Genomic DNA, 18,504 nt, shown 5'->3' with positions numbered 1-18,504 from the left:
ATGTTTGTATCTTATAACAATAAATCACATGTGACATAAAAAAAATCATTTGAGTATATAAGGAGACGTAAAAGAACAAAAAAGTATGAAAATAAATTGATTTCGGTCCTTTTTAAATTCAATCGTGGTTTAAAAGTTAATAAATATAAGCTTGAGTTTCATTTCGTTAACAAATAGAGTCTCAATATACGCTCTTAAAAATATAAGAATACTTTTATCCTTTTAAATATATTTCATTTTTCTCAATTAATTTTAAGTTTTTTATTTGTCTTTGGTCCCTTCTCACCATCCTTACCTCTCTACTTTCTTCATCTTTCATAGATTGCTTATTACAACTATTTTTAGAAACTGTTCATATATGTCAAAAACATTCTTTATAAAGTGTTGCTTTTAATATATTTTAAAATTGTTTTACTTGATCGAAAATAATATTTTTTTGGTAATTAAAAAGTTTAGGTAAGGATAGGGATCGAAAATAATATTTACAATTAAAAAATGTTGTGTTAGCTCTACTTGTTGGCTAATCTATTAAAGCTTCCCAAGGTGTCTTGGGACGTGGTCTACCTCCCGAGAGAGGATGAAGGGCTTGGCCTCAAGCTCAAGAAAGTTCATGATTGAAGGCGGCAGTAACTCTAACTGTCCTAAGGTAGCGAAATTCCTTGTCGCCTTTTTCCTTTTTTCCGAGCAATTTAATTTGATATAATTAGGGAGTGTTTGGTTAGGTAAACTTAGACTATGGAATGAGAATGAGAGTAAATTATTCCCTTTGTTAATGTTTGGTTAACCAAATATAGATTGGGAATTAGAATCCCATTCCCCAACTTTGACAATTATTCATTCCCTCCACTTTTCACTTCAATCAAATTTCATTCCCATTCCTAATGATTTATATAAAAATAATAATAATAATAATAATAATAATATATCATATCCACGTTTTACCCAACATATACCCACCACTATTTTACCAACCCACGTACCCAACATATCCACCTTATAATTTATATAATGGCTCTGTTTGGGAATTAGCTGTTAGCTGATTACATTAGCTGTTAGCTGATTACATTAGTTGATTTGACTAGCTGTTTGTGTAGACCTGTTTGGTAAAAATTAGCTGATTGATAATAGAGGTTTGTGCAAAAAGACGAATAAGGGCATTAATTTTGGCGCAGGAGAAGAGGGAGTCTATCTATTAAGGTTAAAGAAGTCCATTAATTTTAATATTGCAAAACGCTAATTGAAAAAACTCATTTTAAAAGCTTTTTCTAAATTAGCGTTTTCATCCCAAAACTCTCTTCCAAACCTCTCTCCACCAAACACTCCAATTAGCGGTTTCAGTGGTCAAACCTCTAAAGTTGGTCAAAACCGCTCTTTTTATCCCAAAACGCTCTTTACCAAACAGTGCCAATATATAGATATATTATGTGCAAATGTATTTTCCTGTACTAGTTTATATTACAACTTTTTTGTACAGTAAAAAAAAGTTATCATCAACAAATCATTAATTTACTTTTTTCTAGATGATATAAATTTTTGTATATTTTTTAATTTAATTGAAGTTATAATTATTATTATTTACTAAATTATTTTTAATAAATTTTGTACTCATTTTGATTCCATCATCATCGAACCAAACAGCTTCAAAAAGAATCTCATTCCTATTCCAGATTGAACCAAACATATTGAATAAATAGTCATTCCGATTCTGATTCCGCCACATTCCGTTTCCGATTCCGAAGTTTAAACCAAACGCACCCTTAGATAAATCAACATTTTACCATGTAAAAAAACAATTCAAATGTTGCATTTAATAAAAAAATAGAATAAATATATCTAACTAGTTTTTGACCCGTGCGATTCACGGATTCATCTTAATATATAAATATTAACAAAAATATAATTTAATAATTACAATTAATGATATAAAGATGCTATATAAATTAAATATTATTATTTTATTTTTACATTTAATTTAAATAATCTTTTTATAGATAAATATAATAATATAATTAAAATTAATATATTATATATTATATTATATTTTTTATCAGTAAAAAATAATGAAGTTACACCTCAGCTCCATCGTTAAAGATGGACACGACGGAAAAGCCTCTCGGCAATGATAAGCTGAGCGAGAAGTTTGCAAGATAAGCATTGTAACTCGAAGAAGGTCTCAGAGTCCAAGTCATTGTGTGCCATTGCCATCCTCGAAACGACGTAGTTGTAGTCATCGACGCATTCCTCCAGATTGTTTTCAGTGACGAAATCTCGAGTGTCGCCGGCGTAATTATATGCTCATCCACCAGCAATATATGCGAGTGTGTATTGATCAGCTGTGGGAGTCCGTGATTGGAGTAGAGAGAATCGATGTAGGAGGTGTAATTCGAAGTTTGTTCACAGATTTTGTCGACGAGTTCAGCTGGATAAACAGAAGAAGCAACATCAATGGCTTTTTGGGGGATTGTGGAAACAAGTATGAAGAAGAAGAAGATAGACAATGGGACCAATTTTTTTTATCTCTTCGTTTTTTGTATTACCAATAAATTGAATAAATGGATGAATGAAAATTTGGTCATTCGTTGCCATTTTTAAATGATTTTCTCTAAAAAAAAATTTGTATTTTTAGAGAGAGAAGAGAGAAAGAAAAAGAAAAATAAGAAATTAGATGGAGATGGAGAAGAAAGTGTATTTGATTTTTATGTTTAATTTTGGGGTTTGTTTGTAATAATTAGATAATAAGGGGTGTTAATTTATAAAATAAATAAATATAAGGACCAAATTAACTTTTTTTCCTTTGACTTTTAACACTGTTAGTCAATTTGGTATGTGTTTGCTAACGGAATGAACCTCATGGTACTATTTTATAAATTTTTAAACCACAAGGCTGCAATCGAAAACAGATGTACAGTAAAACCTCTATATATGAATACTTTATATAGGAATAGCATCTATTTTGTAATAAAAAACTTGGTCCTAACTTGAGCCAGTTATAAATAGGAATAACCTCCCAAATGTTATATACTTTTCAAGTCCCACCTTTAGAAACTATACCTCTATATAGTAATAATTATATATATATATATATATATATATATATATATATATATATATATATTAAGAATTCAAACTAAATTATAAAATATATTAAAAAATATTAAAATTATCTATGAGTTGGAAACACAAACTACAACTTGAAATTATAAATATTTAGTATTCTCATTGATGTTTACATTTTTACCATAAAACTCTTCCAAATATCTATATATTGAAAACCTAAACTCTAAATTGAAATTCTAAATATTTAATTTGTTATGCCGATGATAATCTTAACTAATTTCAAGTGGTATTATGTATTGAGAAATTGTATTATATCAAACTCTATTTAGTATCCAACAGGTTTCAGACACAACATTTGCTACCCCACGATATTCGGCTTCGGCGCTGGATCGAGATGGAGTAGGCTGCCGCTTAGCTGACCAAGAAATAAGGTTGTCGTCGAGAAACACGTAGTACCCGGACGTAGAACGACGCGTGTCAGGGCAGCCTGCCCAATCGGCGTCAGTGTAGGATGTTAACTGATCTGTAGATGTGCTAATAAGACTAAGACCAAGATCGATGGTGCCATGAACATATCGCAAAATCCGTTTGAGTGCGGCCATGTGTGTAGTCTTAGGGTCATGCATAAAAAGACACACCTATTGAACAACATATGAGATGTCGGGTTGTGTGAGTGTCAGATATTGAAGTGCACCAGCTAATTGCCTGTATTCAGTAGGATTATGATAAGCCGAACCAGATGAATACTGAGCTTTTGTTTAGTGTCTACAGGAGTAGCAGCTGCATTACATGATCCAAGTCCTGCTTTTTCAATAATTTCCGAAGCATATTTCCGTTGTGACAAGAATATGGAACCATATGATTTAGTAACAGAAATGCCCAAAAAATAATTCAAGGGACCTAAGTTCTGCATTGCGAATTCGGAGCTGAGTTTGGAGATTATAAAATTCTGGAGCCTGTCAGATGAAGTAACTAAAACAATGTCATCGACATAGAGAAGCAGATATGTTGTGTCTGTGCCTTGTCGATAGATAAATAGGGACTGATCTGAGATACTATTGGTGAATCCCACTTTAGTTACATATGTCACAAAATGCTTGTACCAGGCTCGAGGGGCTTGCTTCAAGCCATACAGCGATTTCCGAAGCAGACAGACATGGTCAGGATGTGTTGAATCACGGAAACCCAACGGTTGATGCATGTAAACCGTTTCATTGAGATCTCCATGGAGAAATGCATTCTTGACATCTAACTGATGAAGGTTCCGATTTCTTGACAAGGCAATGCTAAGAACATCACGAATGATTGTCGGTTTGACCATAGGACTGAATGTTTCACCACAGTCTACACCAGCCAATTGGCCTAATCCATTGCCCACTAATCGTGCTTTGTATCTCTCAAATGAACCGTCCGACTTGGTTTTGTGCCTAAAAATCCACCAACTATGAATAACATTAGCATTTTTAGGATGTGGTACGAGTACCCACGTCTTATTTTGAATAAGAGCCTCAAATTCATCAGTCATGGCTTGTGACCAATTTGGGCCAAATAGTGCGAGGGCTGGTGTTTTAGGCAATAGGGATATGGTCGGTAGTGTAGAAGTGGATAAATTGAGCATACGACAGGGTTTGTAAATACCATATTATGCTCGAGTGGTCATAGGGTGAGTGCTAGTATCTGTATTCATAGGAGGATGTGTGGGGGCAGACGCATCGACATTGGTCGTGCGATGAGATGAAGGAGAGTCAGAAACAGGGGGGACGATGACGTTATGGGAGACGACGCGAGAGGAGACGACGATGCTAACGGAGACTATGATGCTAGGGGGGACGATACTAAGGGAGACGAAACTGACCTGGGAGACACAGATGCAGACGATGATGCGGGGGACGCAGACGCGACGGACATAGGACGGGACAACAGACTGTGATGGGGTGATGATTGCGGAAGGTCAGACGGGGAAGGAGGAGCAGCGGGCACGAAATTTGCGATGGGAAGGAACTCATCGACGGGGATTGGAATTTCAGGAGCATGAGATTTATTTGAACATTGGATTGCAAATGGAAAAACAGATTCATCAAACACCACATGGCGAGAAATAACTAATTTATTTGTGGACAACTCAAGACACTTGTATCCTCAATGATTAGAGGGATATCCTAGGAAGACACGAGGTCATGAGCGAGCTGCTAATTTATGACGAGAAGATGATGGGATGAGCGGGAAACATAAACATCCGAAAATGTGTAAATGAGAGTAAGTGGGATCCCGGTGATAAAGTATCTGTGTTGGAGAAATGTAACTCAATATTTTGTGGGGGTATATGTTTAGAAGATATATTGCAAATGCAAGTGCATGGTGCCACAAATGAAAAGGGACAGAAGCATGATTCATGATGGTTCAAATGACGTTATTAATGATTCGAATAGTGCGTTCAAATTTGCCATTTTGGGGTGATGTGTATGGACACGAAAAGCGGAATTGCATTCCGTGTTGATTACAAAATTGATGAAACGAATTATTGTTAAACTCACCACCGTTGTCACATTGAAATGTTTTAATGTCTCGTTTGAATTGTGTTCGAATGAACGTACGGAATGTGAGAAAATGGAATAGACTTGTGATTTATTAGCTAGAGGAAATGTCCAAAGAAAATTCGTGTAATTGTCAAAGAATAAAACATAATAACGATGACCACTAGAGCTTAATACCGGTGATGTCCATATATCACTATGAATTAAATCAAATGGCATACACGCAGAATTATGAGAGGACTGAAAAGGTAATTTAACTTATTTTCCATTAATGCAAGAAGAGCAAACATAAACATTTTTATTCCTATTACAAGCAATCAAATTTTTATTGATCAGGGTGTCCAAAATTGGGGGCCCTGGATGTCCTAGACGATGATGCCAAACATCAGAAGATAGTGCAGTGAGAGCAGAATGAGACGAAGGAGAGCTCGACACGACTGGATAGAGATCCCTCGTACTATTACATCTCATGATGCGCGTTTCCGTCTGTAAATCCTTCACAGAGAAATCCAAAGGGTCAAATTCCACAGAAACTTGGTTATCATTAGTAAACTGACGGACAGATATGAGATTTTTAATGAGTTGGGGGGCATGAAGAACATTTTTCAATTTAAGGGGTTGGTGTTTAGTGGTCAAATATGCATTACCAGAACCAAAAATGGGTACACAATTACCATTACCAACAACAATATTTCCATTGAGGCACGAATCAAAATAAGAAGTGAGTGTACCTTTATTAACCGTCATGTGGGATGTAGCTCCGGTATCCATATGCCACTGATCAGAAGGTGTAATAGTCATAGTGTGCATGGCCTGTTCAATATCGGTTGGGGCATAAGATGAATTGACCATGTTGAGATGTGCCTATGGCATGTTAGGGCACGGGCCAAGGATGTCAGAATATGGCTGAGAGCGGCCAGATGGTGGCAGTTGATTCCAGGGTGTCGTCGGGAAGGGGCACGGTGGGCTTGGCCATGGTTGCTGTGGCGCCCAGGGATAATACGGAGCCCAGGGATTAAATGGCTGACGGTAGGAGGAGCCGCCGGAATTGCGATAATGAGAGCCCCCCCTCTGCCGCGATAGGGCCGACCACTGGATCGACCGCCACGATGAATGTGGGGCGATCGATTATGCGTAGGTCGAGATGAAGAGTAGTGCGACGGTGGGTCGACTGGTTCTGTGTTGATGGTTAGAGCTACAGGTTCAGTGGAAGGGCTAAGCTTGCGGGCTCCTGCTGTTTCTTCAAGAATAAGCATGGATCTGGCTTTGTGAAATGGAGGAAGAGGATCTCCGTGTCGAATTTGAGTGCCGACAGTATCATAGGCATCTGTTAGGCCAGAGATGAGTTGCAGGACCATTTGGTCATTAGTAATAGGACAGTCTACATTCGAGAGCTGATCAGACAAAGATTTAAGGTGTTGACAGTAGGAGGATATGTCAGAGAAATCATCAAGTTTAATTTTGGAAAACTCTTGTTGGAGGAAAAGAGCACGGGAGTGCTTATTGTCTAAAAAAATATCCTGGAGATGTGTCCAGGCCTTAGCTGCAGACGAATCTGCTTCAATGATAGTGTGTAGTAAATCAAGGGAGATAGTACTATAAATCCATTGGAGGACAACAACGTCAATTCGGGACCAAATTTCAGGATTTGTGTTTTAGAGGGAGGTAGCGGAAGGATTGGTGGTTTGGGAAGGAAGAATATGATCGAGAACTTGGAAGGCTTTGGCATGGAGTTTGAACAAGGCAGCCCAGGTTGGGTAGTGGCCCTTCTCAATGTCAAACGTAATTTTGATAAAGGTTGAGATATTGGAAACGATGAGGGATGGGTGGGTTGTAGTGCTGTTTGCGGTGTTGTTTGGGGTGGTGCCGGAGTGGCCGGAGTTCGGAGGTCCGGTGCTGGAGTGGTCGGTGGTGATGGTCATGGCGACCGTTAAATGGATCGGCGGCGTAGGAGAGGGAGAGAGATAGGTGTTTCGACAAACAGAGGAGATAGAAGGGGAAGTTAGGGTTTGGGAGGAAGATATGGATTAGGTCTCTGATATCATATAACAGTTTGAATCACTGAGTGATTATCATTGATGTATGATTCTGTATAAATACAAAGTAGAGTTCACGTTGTAGTGAATGACTAAAAGATAAGTATCATAAGCTAACAAGCTAACTGTCTAGATATTATGTATCTACAACTAAAACAATATAATCTTTAATAATAATCTCTAATAGTAATAGCCTCCCAATTGTTATACAAATAATCTGGTCCCAAGTGTATTCCTATATAGAGGTTTTACTGTAACTACAAGGTTTAGTTTTGTACTTTTCCCTAAAAAAAATTTAAACAAAATTAAACAATAAAAAATTGTTATTAATATTTTTCAAAATTTTGGCTCCAAATATTTCTACCAAAATAAAAATAAAACAACTAAAAAAACAAAAATTTTGCTAAAATTTTGGCTCCAAATTTTCCAACCAAAAAGAAAATTTTAAAAATTAAAAAATAATAATATTTGTTATTAATGTTTCCTAAATTTTTGGATTCAAAATTCTAACTAAAATAAATACCACCATTGGCCTATGCATTAATTATTTTTATGAAATCTGGAGAAGTGTGTGTTTGGGGGTTACCTCCGGGAAGCTCCTAGGACACATCATCAGTCAGAAGGGTATAGAAATGGATCCCGACAAAGTCAAGACAATCATAGCCAAGGACATAGAAGGAGGTGCGGTCTTTTCTAGGCTCTCTTCAGCATGTCAGTAGGTTCATATCTCATCTTAGGACGGTATGCGAACTGCATTGAAGCTACTAAAGAAGCAACAACTAGTAGTGGAATGGGAAGTGTCAGATTGCATTCAAAAGAATTAAGAAGTATCTGGTCAACCCACCAGTTCTAAAGCCTCCAATTCCCGGGGAATCTTTGATTCTATATGTAGCAGTAGAAAAGACATCAATAGGGGCAATGTTAGTACAAGAAGATAAAACAGAGCATGCCATCTACTATCTAATAAGACTTGTGTTGCAATGGTATCGCTCACGATGAAGTTGAGGCACTATTTCCAATCTTATCGGGTCCAAACAGTTGCAAAGGTCGACCCCGTGAAATATTTGTGTGAAGCTCCAACCTTAGTGGGAAAGTTGTCAAGATGGTTGCTTCTGTTGTCTGAATTCGACATGGAGTACATCACGAAGAAAGTTATTAAAGAAAGAGCAATGGAAGAATTCTTGGCTCAGCAACCAATTGAGTCTGATTATGTGGAAAACCTAAAGTTTTCAGATGAAAAACTGAATGTGATTGATAAAGATCAAGAGATGGACCATGTTCTTTGACGGAGCAATGAACAAACATGGTGCAAGTATTGGAGTGATCATTGCTATACTTAATGGTGAGATCATTCCTTTGTCTAAACGGTTGGAGTTCCCTGCCATAAATAATAGAGTGGAGTATGAAGCTTGTCTCTTCGATCTCGAAGCCTTGATTAATCTGGGGCACATGATGTGCGGATTATCGGAGATTCTCTGTTAGTGGTCCAACAAGCCCAAGAGCTATGATAAGTACGAGAGAGTTTGAAGCCATATTCTGAGCTTCTGTGGGATAGGAAATCGATGTTTGGCAGTTGTGAGTTCAGACGCATGATTCAAGAAGATAATCAGATGGCAGATGCTCTACCAACTCTTTCGTCAGTATGGGAAGGGCTTGATAAAGCACCGATGGATCCAATAATGGTTGTCTCATAAAAAAAATACCTTGCTTCTTAGCACCGGAAAGTGATGGAAATAACATTGAAAGAGAAGTCGTGGTTCCATGATATACTAGTTTTCTTGGAGAAATGACATTATCCAAATAAGGCTAAACAGTCAGATAGAGATACTATCAGGAAGTTATCTACGTAGTTCAGATTAGTGGACAGTCTGTTGTTTCATCTAGTAGATAATTTTCCAAATCACAATTTTTAGAAATTTCTCTCTTTAAACAATCAATTTCTTTCTCTTAACCAAACAATACCTAAATGACATAAAAAAAAATCAAGAATTAAAATTGCTCAGAATATTATTTCTATTAGTTCTATGATGGTTACCTGCTACAGTTAAACCTCGATAAATGAATATTCGATAAAGTAATAACCTCGATTATATAATAAATTCTTCCGGTCCCGACTTGGGCCAATGGACTAAAGTAATAACCTCGCTAAATGCATTAAGTAATAAAAAATATTTAAATCCTTAAGGGCCCAATGAAAATATAAAGTAATAATTATTAAATTACATACAAAAAAAAAAATATATATATATCAATATAAATACCCAAGAGTTCACAAAAAAACAAGACCTATAATTATGCATATAATTATTTGATTGATTTGTAATTACGCTAATGTGATGATTACAAATCAATCAAATAATATATTTCCTAAACAAGATAATTACATATCTAATGAATATTTATCGATAAATGAATAATTTATTAATTTATCGATAAATGAATAATTTATTCATTTATCGATAAATAAATAATCTCGCTTAATGAATATTTTTTCCCGGTCCTAAGGATATGCATTTATAGAGGTTTTACTGTATTAAAGTGACCATATGGATAACGTTTTAAAAAAAAATGGGCCACTACGTTAGTAAAGTGTAAAATTAAGGGGCATTACGATTTTGAAATTTATGGACCATAATGCAAGTAAGTGCAAAGTTAGAGGCGATATATGTATAATCTTCCCTAATTTGAGTTTGTGATTGAAATTTAGGAGATAATAGAGTCCTATTTGTTTGTCGAAAAATATTGTGTTTTGAAAAATATCGAGTAAAAAAAAAATTTGTTGCAAATTTTTTTTTAAGCCAAAATATTTTTTTTTTTATGTTTATAACATCGAAAAATAGTAGTTGATATATTATTTTATTTTTTTTTTGAAAGAAGTTGATATATTATTTTTAAAAGATAAGAAAAATTTGGAATATAGTAAAAAAATAGAAAAATAATGACTAATCTAAGGCCCCGTTTGTTTGGGGGAAAATATTCTGCAGGAAAATATTTTCTCAATTTTTCAGTGTTTGTTTGGGCAGAAAAATAAGTCAAAGGAAAATAAGTTGCAAGTCAATGGAAAAGCAAAGAAAAAATAAGGGAAAATGTTTTACCATTTTCAAAAGGGTAAAACATTTTCCCCAAAAAATACGCGTTCAGAGAAATATTGGGAAAACGTTAAAAAATGTAAAAATATGAAACACGAAAAATATAAATAATATAAAAAAGTTACAAAACACGAGAATATGACAAAAAAATACTAAAACACAAAAACGTGACAATACGTGAATAACACGAAAAACATGAAAAGACGAAAAATGCAAACAAAACACGAAAACGTAAAAAACACAAAAACGTGAAAAATACGAAAAACATGAAAAAACGTGAATAACACGAAAAAGTAACAAAATGCGAAAAATAAAAAAACGCAAAAAAAAGAAAACGTGAAAAAGGGAAAAACCGAAAAGCTAAACGTGAAAACACAAAAAAGAAGAAAAAGTGCAAAAAAACATAATAGCGTTGATAACACGAGAAAACATACAAAAAATACCGAAAATGTGAAAAAATGTTTTCGTGTTTTTATATTTATTTTTTTCACATTTGTGTTTTTCAATTTTTTTTCCATGTTTTTAATATTTTTTTACTTTTCGTAATTTTCGGATTTTTCCACTTTTTGTGTTTTTAATAAATTTTTATAATTTTTTTTTTGTGTTTTTTCACGTTTTTCTGTTTTCCATATTTTGCATGTTTTCGTGTTTTTAACGTTTTCGTGTTTTCCACATCTTTTCACGTTTTTTGTGTTTCGTGTTTTTTTTTTTACATTTTCTTGTTTTCATCAGTTTTTTTACATTTTTTTTTCTATTTTTTACATTTTCACAGTTTTCCACGTCTCTACATATTTTTTTTTGTGTTTTAATATACAATTGAAAATAAAAAAAATACAGAAAATCTATATTTAGTGGTTGGAAAATATTTTCCAGTGTTGTAGCCAAACACCAGAAAATATTTTCTAATGTTGTTGCCAAACACAGGAAAATATTTTATTTTTCTGCATAATATTTTTTCTATATAAAATTTTTTCAGAACACAATATTTTCCCCAAACAAACGGCGCCTAAATGAAAACTAGTTTTCATTGATTTATGATTTATTTTTCTAATCAAATAAATAAATAAATAAAGCCTGGAGAATATTTTCTCACAAACACCACGTAGCATTTGACCGCGCAGCTAGACTCAAGCACGAATGTAAAGGACAAGGAAGTAAATTCCGCGAGGATTCCAAATCAATTGAAATTTATTGTAGTTTTGCTCGTTAATTAAAAATTAAAAATAATAGAAAAGCTTGCAGTTCCCATTCGCACAGCTGCAGTACAGGGAGAGCATACAGTAGAATTCTGAATTCAATCGGCCAATATCATATAAACCTATTGGCTGATTTTGAATTCTATAACTTGATTTCAACATTTTATAATCATGTAGTGGTTGGGTAAACAGAGGTTGCATTGAAATAAGCAGGCAGTTCACTTATTTTTTCTGGTTTTCCTGGTATTCGGTGCGAAGAACAATGAGTGTTTCTTTGACTGTTATGACTTTCAATCTTCATGAAGATCAGACAGAAGATAGCCCTAATTCATGGGAGAAGAGAAGAGATTTGTGTATAAGTGTTATCACTAGTTACTCTCCTTTGATTCTTTGTACTCAACAAGGTCTGTTGTTTCTCCTCTCTGCTTTTTGTTCATGATCTTGTTTCTTGTTTTCTCGTTTGCCTTGAAATGGTTGTTCTAGGTAGTTTTTATTTGTGTTTCAGGTATGGATTCTTGTCCTTTCGTGCTTTTGGATATGGCCTTCGATTATGCATTCTGGTTAATGGTTGTTTGCTCTCGGTTACTTTTGCTTATATCTGAGTGTATATGTTAATATTTGATTTTTTTTTTCTTGTTGATGAATTTCGCCTATGTTTTGTTTGTCCCTTTAGGTGTGAAATCGCAGTTGGATTATCTTCAACAGGGCTTGCCAGGTAAATATTTATGATAATTGATCATTCAAATTCTTGTCTACTTGTGATTTTTAAGTTGCTGAATCTGAGTAAATAAGATTGTGCGACAACTATTCTTTTCTGACCTTGTTATACTGATAGATGCTTTCTAACTGCTATATGCAATAATCATGTTCACATGCATATTATAACAAGGATCATTCAATTTCCCTTGGTAATCAGATTTCTTATAGTTTGGTTGCTTACTCTGATTTGGAATTAGAAACTTGGGGCATATTGCATCATTCAATTATATCATTTAGGAGTGAGGCAACACTGGAAGTTTCAGTCTTGGGGACGAGCATCTCACGGAAAATTGGTGAAGGTTGAGACTGCATCTCGTTCACCTTCTTAGGAAAATTCTAATTAACCCAATTACTTCCTCATCTGAGGGCAGACATACCCTCTTTGTTGCATTGTGCCTTTTCCCATTATACTTGCATATCTCAATGCCCTTGAGCTTTTTAGCTTGTACATATTGGTCTTTTGCTTTTGTAAGGATATACCTTCAGCATGTAAACATTAACCTTGCACATGTCAAAGAACTGTTCAACCTATAAGTTCAAACTTGTTATGTGAGTCTCGAGAATAGTTCATCTCCCTAATGTGGTTTTTTATGCAAGTGCCCTATTGGATGAGTATAGATCCACTTAGTGGGCACTTTGAATTCCCAAATCTTCAAGAACCCTTTAATACTATGTTGAAGAACCATCTAATCTAAAAGCTCAAGGTGAGGGCGTCAAGAATAAATTTGTCTCTAATAGCACAAGCATTAGAAGTTACAGGTCAAAATAGCCCTGTGTTATTGATGTTGTACATCTTTTCTTTCATGAAACTATAGGTATATCGTACCTGAGACAATTTCAAATCATATACTTATTAGAATGGAAGATGCCATTGTCCATAACTTGTTAAACCTCATTACAATCTGGAGTGTATGCTATTCTCAAAATGCTCATTTATCAGTGTGTTATTGTCAGTATGTGGTTTTAGCAGGATAGAGGCATAAAACAAATCGCTCTCAAAACATAAGTTCTGAATCATTTTCCTTTAGTAGGCTAAAGTAGGAGTCATTATGATATACCATTCTCAACAAAATTTGGGAGGAATCAACCATAGTGGTTTTTTAGTGGAATGTGGATGGATATATTGTTTATTTATATTTGACAAAACATATGTAGTTGCTTCAAATATCATGTAGAGGAGCTTCATCTCCTAGGGTACTGTTGGCCATTAATATCATGATATTTGATTAGAAGCTGTTGGGTTGTTGGTTGAGATGGGAAGGAGGTTATGCATATTTTATTATATTGGACTACCACTTCTTTTTAGAAAAACAAAAAGTAAATAGGCTGTTTTCCTACTGGATAGTCCAGTAGCAATGTCATTTGGAATTTTGGTTGGTTGAGATGGTGTGAGGAGGCTTATGGGAAGAGAATGAAGTATTTATTTTATATAGCTAACCATATGGATGAGAAATAAAGTGAATGGAACTTTCAGTTGTATTTTTGTTTCAATACCTGAAATTTTAGTTTTATTACCACTTAATGCCCATTATACCTACTGTTCAAGGTCTGTGTTTAATTTCTCAATTATTAGATTATAGTTGCATGCACTTTCCCTAAGATTCTAATGTTGAAGTTCTCTCTTGCTCCTATGGATCCTGAAATTGAGCGTGGTTTCTTCGTCATTTCAGCTTATGATCAATTTGGAATTTCAAGGAAAGGATCTGAAGACACTTCAGATGAACACTGCTCCATCTTCTATGACAAGGAGAAGGTATAAAAGCATTTCCCTTTGCAATGTGATGTGTGTTATCTAAGATACTGAAGCCATTTGGCCTTTGTTTTTGTCCATTTCTTTCCAATGAAGGTTGAGCTGATAGAAGGTGGAACTTTTTGGTTATCAGATTCACCCTCTGTCCCGGGAAGTATATCATGGGGTGGTGCAGTTCCATGTATTGCCACATGGGCGATATCCTTGCAAGTTTCTGTTGCTAGTTTTCCAGATTTTTCTTATGTCACTTGTCAGCTGGGTTCTTTATCTTTACATTATCTGGGTAGATTGTTTTTCACGTGTTTCTTTGACATGATCTCCACACATTCCAATTGAAAGGAGTTGAGCCACCAGGCTTTTCATTTCAGATAGTAAATACAAACATGGATGAAATCAGCCCTCGTGCCCGCAGACGAAGCGCTTTACTCACTTGGCAACATATTGCATCTTTACCTCCAAGTTTGCCAGTTGTATATTGTGGTGGGTTTAACACGCAAAAGGAATCAACTACTGGACGTTTTCTTCTTGGGAGATCAAGGTACCTATTGCATGTAGAAATCCAGATATTTATATTTTTAATCTGTTGAGATCAAGCTGTATATTATTAGGAGACTATTGTGTTCTATTTGTTATCATCATGTATATTGATTTTTAAGGGAAACTTAATTTATATCATCGTATTGAATACTAGAATTAATTGCCCTGTGAAATTGAAACAGTGAAAGTAAATATGTGACTACCTTTGACATAAACAGAAGTATGCTTGATATGTGATAGAATGCTACGCTCATTTCTTGTTTTAAATTTCCAAATAGAAAATGAGGCTATTGTTACTTGTGAAATTTAGGCTAGACATATCATTTTGAAGTGCATTTTGTTAGTTGAAATCAACAAGAGGTTTTAGTTGATGATAATCTGCAGAAGGGACACTTACTCTTGTTAAATACTTCTTTGAAGTTGGTGCTTAAAAGATGAAATATTTCTTATTGTCTTATGGTTAAGGCACCATGGTTTTGCGAGTGAGCTTACTTGTGTGAATAGGTATTTATTGGTTGCAGCAGTTGTGCATGATGAAAGAAGTTGTGTGCTTTGAGAGGTATATGCTCTTCTACATAGAAACATAGTAGTTTACTTTTGGTCCTCCTGCCATTTCCAAGGTAGCTTGTGTAGAGGTGGTGAGTATAATTTTTTTTTTTTTTCCTTCCAGACGTTCCAATGTTTTTCGTGGTACATTAATCGTCTTGAATATGGTTGTTTCTGCACATTTCTGATTATCAAACATCAAGAAATTATTTTTTGTTTTATGTTGTAAATTATATATTTATTATTATTTCATTCTTTTCCGTAGGAACAGATAATTGATTGTTCAGTCTTTACGAGTTTGAACTATGTCAATTGAATTTTAGTGATAGATGAATATATGTCTGCAAGGTTTTTGTTTGTTTGTTTGTTTGTTTGTTTCTTTTCCTTTTCATTTTTACTTATTGGATGAACCAAGTGCTGCTAACTTCCCCTCAGAGAACATGGTGCAGTGGGAGATATGAGGGATGTATGGCCCAATGCTCGGGCGAGGAAAAATGTCTCACTCATTCGTACATATCATGGATTTAAAGGTAATTTTTGCCATTTGTGTATAGGTCTCATAGCATAACAGGACAGTACAGTACTATCCTCACATTATTATCTACTGCTGTCAGGTGACAAGCAAGGAGCTCTTGAATTCCTCAAGTTGATATTGAGAGCACTGTGCCTCTGCTGGGATCGCCAAACTCAGGATCTTCATGTGGATTGGATTCTTTTTAGAGGTAGATCTCTGATTCCTGCCTTATGTGAAGTTGTGAATGATAATATTGATGGATATTATCCTTCGTCACACTATCCTATATTTGCTGAGTTTATGCTTCCTCGTTCTGTGAGACTACTTGAACCACCTCCTACTCGAGAAGATAATTGAACTACCACGAGATTTGATATTGGCCTTCTCGTGTTCCCTCCCTATCTATGTACTACCATTTGATCAATTCATTGATTGTTGTGAGCATATAGGCAGCTAGTTGAGGCACATAATGATCTGATTATACAAGGATCTTTAAGGGGAAATAGTTTGGTTCTGCTTGTATCTCGAGTTCCTGAATCCTTTTAAGATCTATTTTGGGGTAAGACAAATTTTCTGCAAATTTGTACTACACGGTCATAGAATTTTGTAAAATTATTGTTGTTGTGGTATTTTTATTTAAAATTGTATTGCAGCTTTTTGCTGTTGACTTCCATGGAAGAGATAAATTCTCGATTACCACATTGAGTATGATATGTATCAAATTCAGTTCTTCTATTTTCATGGTTTGCTCGTGTGCCAAATGGTTTGATTTAATAGGATAAGTATCAGTGTTGTCTTTATAAATATTTAAGGTTCAAGTAGCACTTCAAGCTTCAATTTTCGGTCAGTTACTCGTTTTTAACCGAATGCTAACTTGGACTTTGAAAGCCCTTAGTTGGACTAAGCCAACATGGAATAAGTTATGGCAAGTATCTGCCACCTGTGAAGAAGCACTTTAAAAAGGTTTCAGTTGGAATCTGGCATCTATCAAAAAATTCAGGATCTTTTTTTTTTCCCACTGAATGCCATATTTTCTTATGTGACAGATAATTTTAAGAATCAGGATATTTGGTGTTGACATGAACAAGGACGGATCCAGGGGGGCGCATGGGGTTTGAGCACTCACTGCTCGCCTGAAAATGATGGAAAACTTCATGAAGCTGAGCTTTAATTTTTGGCAAAAAGCATCATTAGGCCCCTGATCTTTCATTTTTTGATTCATTAAGCCCTTGATTTTTTATTTGGATGCATTAAGCTCCTGGTCATTTATTTTTGGTCTCATTAAGCCCTTTATGACAAAAAAAAAAAAAAAATTGAACATAAAATTCGGTTAACTGACTGTTATCCATTGCACCTACATTCGAAATTTGTAAATTTTCACTGTTTGAAAGCAGTTTTGGATGTGTAATGTGGTTGTAGTAAAACTGTTAAAACATTAATTCAAACTGAAAAAAAATATTCCTTTTAATAATTTCAAATACAAATGAAGTTAATAATGTATTTTTAACAGAATTAGGTGTTTATAACTTACTAATTTGGTCATAAAGGGCTTAATGAGACCAAAAATAAATGACCAGAGGCTTAATGTATCCAAATAAAAGATCAAAGGCTTAATGAATCAAAAAATGAAAGATCAGGGGCCTAATAATGCTTTTTGCCTTAACTTTTTTATACAAAAGCACCTAAAAAATATCAATTGAGCATCCATATATCACCAGTTGAAACCTGGATCCGTCAATGGGCATGAAAGGGGATATTCTTCATGTCATCTAGATATATACTTTCCTTATACTATAATAAATGATGAACATATACATGTTGACATTTTAAATTTGTGTATCTTATTATTTATCTGCAAATAAATGAACCAAATTTTGTTGGAATGGGAATCTTGAGAATGAAGAGGAGTAGAACAGAAGAGGTTGGAGAGAAGAGAAATTCTTTTTCCTTTTTTGGTAAGTTGATCTGATTAATCTTTTCAAGTTTCTATGGTATTTTTATATGTTATATCTGTGTCTATGGTACATCTCGGGTACCATGTAGTTATACTCTGGCAATTACAATTCTGATATTAACTCTACTGATTCAACTAACTGTTAACTTACTGATAGCCTAACCAACAATGTGCATGTCTCTTACAGTTTGTATGAAATGAACTCATCTTCCAGCTTTCACTTGCCTCAGCTAACTTCAGAGTAAGTAACACTTGCATCAGCTCATGTTCCTGTTTACACTCCCTTAACAAGTTCTGCAATAATCTTTCTATTTTGGCCAAATTTCACTTCAAACTTGGCAAGTTGGACGAATAGCGCCTTGACTCGTACATGTATTACATTTTTCATAAACTAAGTGTTCTCAGGGAAGATATTAACAATGAAATTCCTCCTTAGATTAAAAGAATGGATCTTCCTGCACAAAATAACATAATTGTACAAAAGGTTGGACAATGACTTCAACAAATATGTGCTTAAGAAATATAAGTCAAC

The 18,504-nt window shown here is 34.7% G+C and overlaps 1 protein-coding gene across 1 annotated transcript; it reads left to right on the top strand.

Moving 5' to 3' along the window:
- Positions 1-11,944: 11,944 nt before the first annotated feature.
- Positions 11,945-16,753, top strand: LOC136203665 (uncharacterized). Its single transcript, XM_065994867.1, has 7 exons — positions 11,945-12,316; positions 12,586-12,627; positions 14,342-14,424; positions 14,518-14,620; positions 14,746-14,959; positions 15,940-16,034; positions 16,119-16,753. Exons 1-7 carry the CDS (start codon positions 12,175-12,177, stop codon positions 16,373-16,375), a joined length of 936 nt encoding a protein of 311 aa, XP_065850939.1. The 5' UTR covers positions 11,945-12,174; the 3' UTR covers positions 16,376-16,753.
- The last annotated feature ends 1,751 nt before the right edge of the window (positions 16,754-18,504 follow it).

This window comes from Euphorbia lathyris, chromosome 8 (genome assembly GCF_963576675.1).
Source record: "Euphorbia lathyris chromosome 8, ddEupLath1.1, whole genome shotgun sequence".
NCBI classification, from domain to species: domain Eukaryota; kingdom Viridiplantae; phylum Streptophyta; class Magnoliopsida; order Malpighiales; family Euphorbiaceae; genus Euphorbia; species Euphorbia lathyris.
Note: the sequence above shows the minus strand (reverse complement) of the source record. Positions and strands in the feature narration are given on the sequence as shown.

Coding starts and splice junctions, on each gene's coding strand:
- LOC136203665 (XM_065994867.1), top strand. CDS start 12,175: ATGAGTGTTTCTTTGACTGTTATGACTTTCAATCTTCATGAAGATCAG. Junction 12,317..12,585: donor GATTCTTTGTACTCAACAAG/GTCTGTTGTTTC, acceptor TTGTCCCTTTAG/GTGTGAAATCGCAGTTGGAT. Junction 14,960..15,939: donor TTTCTTCTTGGGAGATCAAG/GTACCTATTGCA, acceptor ACTTCCCCTCAG/AGAACATGGTGCAGTGGGAG.